Source organism: Cyprinodon variegatus, unplaced genomic scaffold, assembly GCF_000732505.1.
Source record: "Cyprinodon variegatus isolate N-32 unplaced genomic scaffold, C_variegatus-1.0 Scaffold241, whole genome shotgun sequence".
Lineage (NCBI taxonomy): Eukaryota > Metazoa > Chordata > Actinopteri > Cyprinodontiformes > Cyprinodontidae > Cyprinodon > Cyprinodon variegatus.
In genome coordinates this window covers 1,015,277-1,026,289 of record NW_015150694.1, presented here as the reverse complement: position 1 = coordinate 1,026,289, position 11,013 = coordinate 1,015,277, and the positions used below count along the sequence as shown (strand labels likewise).

At 38.0% G+C, this 11,013-nt stretch overlaps 1 protein-coding gene across 1 annotated transcript in view; it reads right to left on the bottom strand.

Moving 5' to 3' along the window:
* The window catches only part of LOC107089142 (rap1 GTPase-activating protein 1-like), a 34,708-nt gene extending 26,481 nt beyond the window's left edge, over positions 1-8,227 (bottom strand). Inside the window, exons 1-6 of the mRNA XM_015381741.1 lie at positions 7,916-8,227; positions 6,341-6,376; positions 5,179-5,226; positions 2,980-3,018; positions 2,709-2,894; positions 2,158-2,261 (exon numbers count right to left, since the gene is read on the bottom strand). Of these exons, the coding sequence (XP_015237227.1) occupies positions 2,158-2,261; positions 2,709-2,894; positions 2,980-3,018; positions 5,179-5,226; positions 6,341-6,376; positions 7,916-8,014 (512 nt within the window). The 5' untranslated portion in view covers positions 8,015-8,227. The remainder of the gene's footprint in view (positions 1-2,157; positions 2,262-2,708; positions 2,895-2,979; positions 3,019-5,178; positions 5,227-6,340; positions 6,377-7,915) is intronic.
* Positions 8,228-11,013: the final 2,786 nt, after the last annotated feature.

The window sequence follows — 11,013 nt, the reverse complement described above, 5'->3', positions numbered from 1 at the left end:
AAACCCACTCCCACAGACTGCCACTCTGGGTCCCTGAGCAAAGACCCTTAACCCCACACTGCTCTCCAAGGGGATGAGTTAGATGCAGAGAGTGAATTTCGTTGCACTGTATTTGTGACAGTGTGATGACAATTAAAAGATGGAAAAAATAAGGACAAGCAAAAAAAAAACAGCATAAAATGAAAGGCATCATGGACAACCTGGATCATCCTCTTCAATAGGCTGTTGAACAACAACAGGGTGTCTCCATTCAAAGGCTTCTCCAAAAATGGTGAAAGACAGATGACTGAATATAATCCTTCCTGCCTACAGTTATTAACGCAACAACTTGTTGAAAACCCCCCACCAGTTTAGGCCACATTTAATTTTTGTTCGGAATCAATTTATTCAAAACATGAAGACAGGTGAGCGATCCTATGATCAACTGTTTGTAAAACATGTTCAGTTTTTCCTTCAATAAAAGTTAGTTAATAGATAATGCAGACATCTTAGATACCAGCTAAATATAAAATTATGACTTAAACATTAGGCTGAAGGCAGGTGGGTTACCTGGGCACAAACACAGTTTCTATTTCCAAGAGTAAATGTCCCACACCTTTAGAAAACATAAAGTTTAGATTAATTAAACCCATCTGAAACATTACAGTTTTCTATCTTAGCAAGTATAATTTATTATAATCAAGCAGTCTGCTGATGTAAAATAAATTAATAACTGTGAGATTGAAAGATTTAGTATTCACCAAATTGTTGATTAGTCAACATGTGTGTAATCTTAGCTAAATATAAAACCAGAGGTTCTGTGGAGAATTTAAAGGTTTATAAAAGAATAAAATAACGAATAGCAAAATAAAGTCCCAGGAATAAAGACGACAGGCCTACATAGGAAATGTTGGTCAGAGGTTTAAGGCATAGTTTGTTACAAAAATATTTGAAAATCCCATGGAGCCCCGTGCAATCCAACACTCAAAGTGGAAAGAGGACAGCTTGATGGGAAAGGGGATGGACGGCACCTAAATCGACACCAGGTATTTAAGTAAGGAAGCAGGCAATTGTTGAGGAGAAAGTTGTCTTTCAGCTGGCTACAAATGATGTAAGGATAAATAAAATCTACTGAAGAATGACATCTGATTAGATAAGACCAAAGATGTACATTTGGCCCAACATGTTAAACGCTGCGGTAGCAAAATAACATTTAAACATCATGACTTCATTTAATGTGGTACCAGAACCATATGCTGATGAATGGAGCTTAATCCAGCACAATCCAGGAAGACAACCTCAAACTACAAGACTTTGGCGTGGAAAGGGGAAGGTTTGCCATCAAAAAGTCCAGGGATACAGAATATTTGTTTCATTTAAACATGTTTCCTTGATTCATTAAGAATAATCAGTAGTATAGAATAATTTAAGATGATATAAAGCAGAGCATGAGTTGCTCTCCTGGTTCTTTAGGTCTGTAAATATATTCCAGTGGCAGTGATTCTACTCGCTGGGGTGACTGTGGGTGATGTTCACCCATCAGAAAACAGCACAACGTGGAAAAGGTTGTGGGCTGTGTTACCGCAACCAAACTGAACACTCATCCACTCTGAAGATCCATTAACAAGGAAGGAGCACTGCTATTAAAATCTTAAGAGGAGTCTCTTGGGTGCTAAATTTAATTCACAGGTTACACTGCACATTGAGTTCTGCCTCTCAGCCCCTCCTCTCTCTGGCAAAGTGTGATGAGTGGAGGTTTTTAGTGAATAAACATGACTTTGGGCAATGGTGAGTGAGAGCATTACAGTTTTTCTACAGAGGTGAGTGGTGGGTTGATTGCTGGATATTTTGTGAACACTCTTAAACAAGTCACAATTTATTTCAAGAACCTTGGATATGTTTAGCACCTCTTACAAATGTGGGCTATATTTACTTAAATTAAATGAAGCAAATATCCTGCTTGTTGTTGTTTGAGGCTGCTTTTTGTGCTAAATACAGTGGACCCCTCAAAAAGAGAAAAAAACATACTACCATTTTACTGTAAAAAAGAAGGGCAGAGTGAAAAAATATAAAAATAAAGAGAAGGAAGAAAAAGCAAGGATGGGCCAGGGAGAAAAACACATTTATTGCAGACAAAACAAGTTAGCGTTGGAGGACAATAATGGAACATAATGGTACCGTAGCATCAAGCGCAGATGCTCTTGATCCCCGATGACTTCGTACTTCATTGAGAAGACCAAGTGGCCGAGGGCCGCATCCATCGTGTAGTAATTAAAGTGTTCCTGGGGGCAGATAAGTGAAGGAAATGTTAGTGCGAGGATGATGTAACTCCTGCAGCAACTGACAGTGGGTGACACAACAAGAAAAAGGCAATGCTCTGATAAATTCACAATAGGGAGAGGAGCAGAGAGTGACAATCCAATTATAATTGTACAAAAGGTTTTACCGTACAGTCTACTGAACAGGAACAAAACCTGACAATAACTGCACTAATAACGCATTTCTGTTGGAGCAGCCTTCATAGACTCCAGTTTATCTATACATCTTCTAGTACTTCTATGAGTCAAATGAATCTAAAGCAATAGAAAGACGTGGCCTCATTAGTCTCACAGCATATTAATGAGACTACATGTAAAGTAATTAAACTACAACATAAAGCAGAAAAAAAGGGGGCTAATGTTTGTTTAAAAGAAAATGGCTAAAATAAATCACAAAACCACCATTCTCACTTTGCCCATGAAATGCTTCCTGTAGATCTTGGCAGTGCTGTTTGTCTCTAATTTAATGTGGGAGGTTGGACAGGAAGGATAATCAGCCTCTGGTGTGTCTTTAGGCTCATGATTGGTTCCTTCGATCCAGTATCCTCCAAACTGGGGCAGCAGGATGAGCGGAAAGGGGCTTCTGCGTCCCAGAACCTGACACCGATGGAGAAAAAACATTCTTCTAAGTAACCAAGTCATTTTAACATAAAGTCTTTTAACAACACATGCATCAATGTACCTCATGAACACTCGGATAAGGAATGTAGTCCTCCTCTGTCTGCAAAAGACGGAATAACATTACTTCAGCAAATTCTTTAAACCATTATTTGATATCTCCTATTTTAAGGAAAATAGACATGAGAGCATGATACATACGGGCATACAGGGAAAAATGTGTTTTGAAAGAAAAGATTTATAATCGAAACCACCATGTTGTTTTACTGAAAGGTCAGGGCAAAAGAAAATCTAATCTAAGAAAATGTATTCTGCAGATATGAAGTTTGAGAACATCCTTTAATCTTGGGCTGGATTTGGTAAGAATCTCCTTCCTGTGTTTGGTAACCTCCAGTGACAGGGTGTTAAAATCTTTTCCATGTGAGAAAAGGCTAAGAGTGTTTCAGCAAGAAGAGCAAGATAATATTCCAGCTGAGTGTCTTCATCAGGAGTTCAAATTTATCAGGAACAAAGAAGATTTTCCCTTTTAAGTATCTGGAAGCTTCACAAATTTTGAGTGTTGCTTATTCCACAAACATTAATGTACTACAGTGTTACCACTGCAGAAATACTCAAGTTAAAGTTCTGCTTCTTAACATTTTAAACTAAAAATGTTGTTATTCAACATTCAACATTTTTTATTGTACTTTCAGAGATGTTAGCAAATACAGAGAGAATGTGCAGGCAATCCTGCTCAGAAACCCTTTTTATTAGATTTAGTGAAATTGTCCTTCCATCCTCAGAGCAATAAATACCTTATGTATTCAAAAAAGGAACAAAAAAATCAGCTGTCTGTTAGAGCTGCAAACCTCTAAACACTCTGACCAATCCCTGTTATTTAGTGCGAATGCGAAAAAAAAAACAATTAGATGCCTTCATCTGAAGGTCACTGACTATTTACAGTCAAAGTGGACCAACACTGGGACATAAACCTGCTTAATATCTAATTATTATATAGTATGAGTTTATTAGTGTAGTTTAACAATGTAGTTTCACACCATTTGTCGAAATGAAAGCAGTAAGCCAGCAGAAGAATGATGACCTCATCCAGTTTTTCTTAGACTTTCTGACAGCTTTCACTGATGCCCACTTAAACTAATTTGCACAATAATTGTAATTGTTGTTACAGAAGTTTAATCTGTGACTGAATTTAAAGTGCAAACCTGATGGGAGTATGCCCATATATCTGAGTATTCTGCAGAGCAAAGCTTCACTGCAAACACTGAACATTTGTCATTAAAACGACCTTTACACTGTCACTGTTGTAACATCTAAAGTAAATACATCTAAGAAAATCATCAGATATTCGTGCCTTCTTTTTAAAGTCTTAAATTGAATTGCTCGCCTTCCTTCAATGGATTTTATAAGTAAAATAACAAATATAGAATAAACCCTAGACCAAAGGAGACTGCAACCTATAACCAAAAGCAGTTTAGCCAGGTGGTGGCGCCGATCAGAAGTTGAGCAGATACACAGTTGTGGATGACACTGCCAGCTCATGTCAGGAACTGTGGCACCGTCAAAACTCTCTCAAATACTGGTTGTGAATTGCCCAGACATGCGTCCACAGGTAAATAGTCTGTTTCTCTGGAAACGGTCATCTGAATTTTTTATGATTTGCTTTAATTGGCATCTTTGATGTTGTCCTCTGTGAATATTATCTTGTCCTTACCCGCCTTGGGACAGTGGGGAAAAACTAGCTCCTACACTAACTCTAGCATACTTACATTGGTGCTTAAAGCTGACTTCTTAATTAATGTTAATTGCTCTCATTTAAATGAGCCAATTTACTGTAACAACTCACTAAAACAAGCTTCAAAACATGATTTGAAAAAAGGCTGATGCTGTTTCAGCTTGATATCAGGGCCAGCTGCATTAGGATAGGCTGTAGTTAATTAATTGCAGCTTTAGGCTTTCTTTTATTGTACAGTAAAATTTACCAGAAAGAAACATACGTCATTCTTTACGTTATTTTTTTACATTTGGCTTTGGACTTGACCTCAGACCTCTTGCAGAGTCCGGTCTTCTGCCAAGACTGTCAGCCAGCCCAGATAAAAGAACAGCAGAAAATCTGGCCTCCCCTGTCCGTGCTCAGCTCGTAACTCATTCGGTGAGCACCCTAAAGCCTGCCCGACGGCTGATAAGGAAAGGTTTTATAACTCTGCCATTCCAGATGCTTTACCAGTGTGCGCTCTATGAGGAGATTTGTGAATTTGTGACTTACTTTGAGGGGAGGAGGGAAGGGGCATCTTTGCTCATCCATTCTGCACCCCTGTAGAGAGAAAAGCAAAGAAAGAGACGTGCAATATCTCAAAAGCAGCTATGCAAAGAAACACACCACCAATTTTCAACATCCATTAAAGCCATGTATGGCATTGTACTTGGTGATCATCACTACAGTAACTCATGTTTACATATGCAAGCTCAAAAGCCAGATGTGCTACAGAAAGAGGAAGTGAAAAGGAGGGACATGTTAGAAGCTAGAATGGGCAAAAGGATAGGTGAGGCAAATCCATAGTGCAGATACCATCATATCTTTTTTTCAGTCATTGTGTCAAATCATTTTCTCCTGATTTTTTAAATAGTGCATAAAGATATATAACAGGACTTTTAATTAGTAGCTAAAATATCAAATATGACTATGGAATATGAAGACAATTATTAAATACATACATCATAGTCTGCAATAGAGTTTTGATGATTTATTTAGAAAAAATAAGTAATAAGATTTAAAAATGATAACCTCTTTTAATAGACAATACACATAAGATATTTTATATCACGGCATTCTGTTTTTCTAAACAATATTTACAGGAAAGAAAACACACTTAAAGCTGAAATAAAACATCAACTATTCAAGGCTGTAGTTCAAAGTGAAGTCATGTGGAGGTCTGTGAAGTAAAAGATGCTGTTTGATCAGAGTACCGCTGTAGTTCCCCCTTCAATATCAAACAAATTTCAGACATGTCTGTAGCGCTGCTGCACTGACAACAAGACAAACTAGATGCACAAGAATCCACCTCAGCAAAATGGAAACTGATACATTTCACACATCTGATGACACAGACAAAACTACCCAGCTGTGAAGAGAAAACACAAAGGAGGCTCTGTTCAGTGCATTCAAAAGCAGAAGGTTTCTGCTGCGAGCCTGAAGCTGCAGATATAAGAGACGGATGCAAGGACAGAAACGCATACAGGGGCGTCGCACTCGCAGGGCTGCAGGGCTCAGAACGAGAATGTAAGGAGCAGCAAAAGAAAAGGGAACTGAATACAGAGTAGCAGGATGTTTTTCTTCCAAAGTGAGGGAAATTCATAGTGTAGAGTTTGATTAAAGCTTGTGAAAAGGGAAGCAAACAAATTAATAAGGGGGAGGCCTGCTACTGTACCTGCATCCGCTCGATCATGGCAAACAGGTCTGAGGTCTGATGGAGAGAGTTGAAACCGAAAAGACACATGTGTTTTATTATCCATAGACGTGCTTTACTTTGCTTTTATTTCTGGAATCATTTTCCTACCAAACAAATTCCCCAGTGGCACAGTTTTAATATGTGAAGCTTCTTTTTTGGAAAGTTTCATTATCTCACATAAAAGTTCTACTTCCCAGCCCACTTGGCTCTCTACGTTCACTGCAACAATTACCCTTGAATCTGTTCGCTTTGAGACAAACCTGCTATAAACAAGCAGCTCTTGGGAGGGGAGGGAGGGATGAACTCAAAACACAAGGGTGATTCTCCGTGTTTCCAGAGTCAACAGCTCTTCTGACTGTGTACAACAGCCAAATTAGCAAATTATCTGGTACTCATTGAGGTTATGTAGTCTGAAGCACAAGTTCACATTAAGGTGTGACTGAGACACAGTTTATCCTGCTTATCATGTAGCAAGCAGAAAGGATGTTAATTTTAACTGACACCAAAACTATGTTTCATTTCATTCATGGCATAATCAGTTTTTGAGCTAGCATGTGTCCATAGCGTGCTGATTCTGCTCATAGAGAGATTTCAATCCAGCTACAGGGTTTTAATTACCCCGGAAACCCTTCACTGCTACACAGCTTATGTGTTTTGCTCAGTGTTTTGTCCAATTAGCTCAGGCACTGGTGAATGCTGAAGTCAAAGAAAATACCCTGAGGCAGGCACCTTTCATCTGCAGAGTCCACACTAAGGGCTTGAAGCAGTTCCAACCTGTGCAGAAGGAGTGCGGCAAACAGCACTCCCTGTAAGGGTGCATTGTCAGTTCACCATGTAACACAACTGGACTGCAGTGCCAAGCTGATGTTTCCACATGACAGCTTAAATTTACTGAGGGGTGCTCCAGGCCTTCCAAAACGCATATGCACATGAAAGCACTGAGGAGCACATCCATCTTTTTTTTGTTGTTTTTTCTTTTTTACATGAGCATGAACTTGAACTTTCTCTTCTGCCTCATGCACGCACCTGTCGCCACTTGCAAGTGGGAAGGCATCTGCTCAACTGACTCTGGCCTCGCGAAGCCAAAGGCCAACTATTGCTGTTCGCAAAAATAAACATTACCATATGAAATTCTGGGAAAATCCTGCATCTAACACTGCAAACACAGACATCAACCACCATTGTCTGTTGATTTGGCATGTTTTTTTTGTAAAATATGCAAACTGCACACTAACATAGTTTGAGCTGAATCTTATTTGAGACAGCAAAAAAGGCAAAGCATTGGTGGAGAGCTAAGAAGTTAAATTCCCCACCAGAATTTGCATAATTTTATTTACTTTTGATTAGATTTCAGGTGAACAAACTCATCTTCAAGCAACACATTATACAAGTGCAGAGGTATTAAATTAACAGTTATAAGATTAAAGACATACAAAAAACAAACTGCTCTGTTACTTAAAATCAGAGAAGGAAAGAGAAACTGAAATGGATTTTGGAAACCACAATAAGAGCGACAGAATGTCAAACTTTCAAACTATTTTTCTATTTACTCACATCACTGAAGCATCGTCTCTTGAGAAAAGGCTTAGTGTATGGCCTGCTCAGAAGTCCCTCCAGTAAGGCACTCTTTGCCATCCTGAGCTCAGTCATCATTCCGCAAGTACAGATGCATGCAAGCCGACAAGAGTGTGGGGTTGAATGTCACCGTCAGCCGCACGAGAAAAAAAAGCCAAGATTGACAGTGACACTTGACACTCACGTTCTTTCAGCAAGTAAACTCAAAGAGGAAAGCCAATACCTGTCCATCAGAATCTATACGTCTGATTCGAGAACTTGTGCTGTAATGTGAGAATATTATTTCTCTTTCCTTCCTCTTTTCAAATACCCCCAGTCTGCCACCGCCCTCCTGGTGAAACACTCACACAGCTGCTCTTTAGGAAGTAGGAGAGGAGGAACAATGTTGCTCCCCTCCCTGTGTAAAAATATCTTCTTTTTTAATGCAATCACACACTCTAACTCTTAGATGTTAACTGAAAAAAATTCTACTTCCCTTTTTGTAACAATACATTATGTGACTTATTCTGTTCCTCTTTACTTTCATTTCAGATTTCTTAAGCCTCCTTTAGATTTCTCCTCAGAAAAAATACCAGTGTGGATCCTCCCGAAATATCTAGATGACCTAAGACATACCAAAAGCTTGAACAAACTCCAGCATGTCATTTTTAATGAGATATGGAGATGAGGAATACATTGTGTACTTTCCTGGTGAAATCCAAGATAACTTATGATTTTGTCGACTTTCACACACTGCAAATTCTATTCAAAGCCAATACACAAACAATTACAATTCACACAAACACTAATGGTGCATGCTAAGTTGCGTCAGATGCAAACCTCTACATCCAACACCACCTTCACCCTGACATAAATTAGATGGATAAAGAAGTTAATCTTTCTTTGAGTACAGCTTAAGTGGTAAGCTGATATTTCTGTTTTTTCAGACAGACCCGGAAGGAGCTGATTGTTTCCATTCCGATATGTATTTAATTTTTTGTGCTTGATCCAGTGGATGTATGCATGTTATTAATACAATCATATAAACTAAACTGATCTAAAAAGAAATTAATTGAAAAGTTACACAGTTAAACTACAATTTTGAATCTCACACAAAATTAATTTATAAGAAAAAAAAGTTAGTTTTCTTCTTTTTAAACCTAACCTAAACTCTATTCACATCTTCGTCCTAAACACCACCCCTAGAAGAGAACCTAATGGGAACCAGTCGTTGCTCCCCCCAATTACTTATACATCCTAAAATGTAGCATATTCCTGGGAAAAAAAAGTCCCCTCAAGGTAACAAAAACATTGCCACACATACACACTAAAACATACACACATACATATGTCTATATATCATACATAAATAAAGGACAATGTGCTGCAACATTTATTTATTCATTCATTTTTTAATTGTGATGTTTTGATGTGTTCAGCAACATTTAGCTTCTGTTAGCTTTTGAATATTAATCACCCACCTACATTTATGTAACAAAAGAATAATACAAACCAAAGAACAACCAAAACCTTCGCATTTATGTTCAGGCCTGTGATTTTGGTGAGATATTCCGAAAAAAAGTTTTTTTTTTTTTAAATAGAGTTTTTCTAAATTTTGGGACAATATAGTCTGATAAAGAGTACATTTATATACATGTTTAAGCCAGAATGATTAGACATTTAAATATGACTTCCCTACGACTTTAAAGACTATCTCATGCGGCAGTCATACACTTTATCTTACTGTGAAAGTATAGTTGACCAAAATAAGCTACAAGGGATAGAAGAAACTAACTCTGTAATGTCTGTGGTAATGAAGATACAAGATTTAGGGCTTTGGAAATCATGGCTTTAAATGTTTGAAGCTGTATATGCTGTAATGTATTTCAGAGCTTCAGGAAAGCCAATCTTCACCACAGGCACTGCATCTCATTTGTGCATTGTCAAAACTGAGTACTGTAAAAGCTGAATTTAGAAGGTTGGAGACAGAAAGAGGAATAAAAAATAAAACAGATAAAGGATGATTGGGGGATAAAAGAGGCTGTTTTTCTCTGAAAGCAGATCATTTTCTACAAAAGATCATTCCATACGGACATTCCTCGACACTGACACTGCCATACTCCTAAAAAAGAAGACCGGTATCTTTTGAAAGAATAGCTTCTTCCCATACTGGATGGACATAAAAAAGATGAATAGAAATGTGTATGTTTCATATAAGAGAAAAAACAGTAGGTTTCTATAAATAATGGTAAAACAGCAACTGACAACATGCAGCTTTAAGGGCACTAATTCAGCTAACAGGTTAGCTGAATGTCAAGCTGAAATCAGCAGGGAAACATTTACTGACAAAAACTGAAGACTAATTACATACTCACCATAGAAGTAAGTATAGCTGGGAAACACTAATTACTGTTCATATTCACACAATGAACCCTGGCATTGTTTTATTTGTAAAGCATACTGATTGTTGGAACATGCTGCTGAGAGCAACACTTTAGTTTGAGCTGAAAAAAAAAAAAAAAATCACCAAGCTGTTGGAGAAACCATAGTTTCTGATGTGATGAAAGATGTACTGGAAAATACAAGAACTGACAAAAAAAAGGTTTATTTGGCTCGTTTGCCTCAATGGTCTATTGAGACAATAGGTAGGGATCCACTGCACTGAATACACTATCACTTTGTATTCCCCAGGGGTTTATGTCTGCACAGAACTTTCAGTTAAAGTTAATTACCAGCTTTTATACTGTCTGCATGCTTGCAAAGAGACGGGAAGTGCACAAGAGAGGAGGCCAATTTTACTGAGCAATCGAACGGCTCATTGATTGACTGAGTAAGTGAAAGTCCTAAGCATACTGCATGTGTTTGAATGTTTATAGGAGTTATTATTATCTTTGCCCACATAGGCCAGACATTTAGTCTGGAAGCTGAGCAGTGAAGCTTTGACGCTAAGCTTTCAGACCCAGAACTGCATTTTAAATTCTACTCTACAATGAAACGTTTTCAAATCAATTTCCCTCCACCTACAGTACTTGTTCCCAACTTTCCAATTATATTGTGTGGGTTACAAAGGCAAACGTCTGAGTAAAACAGAAACGTAA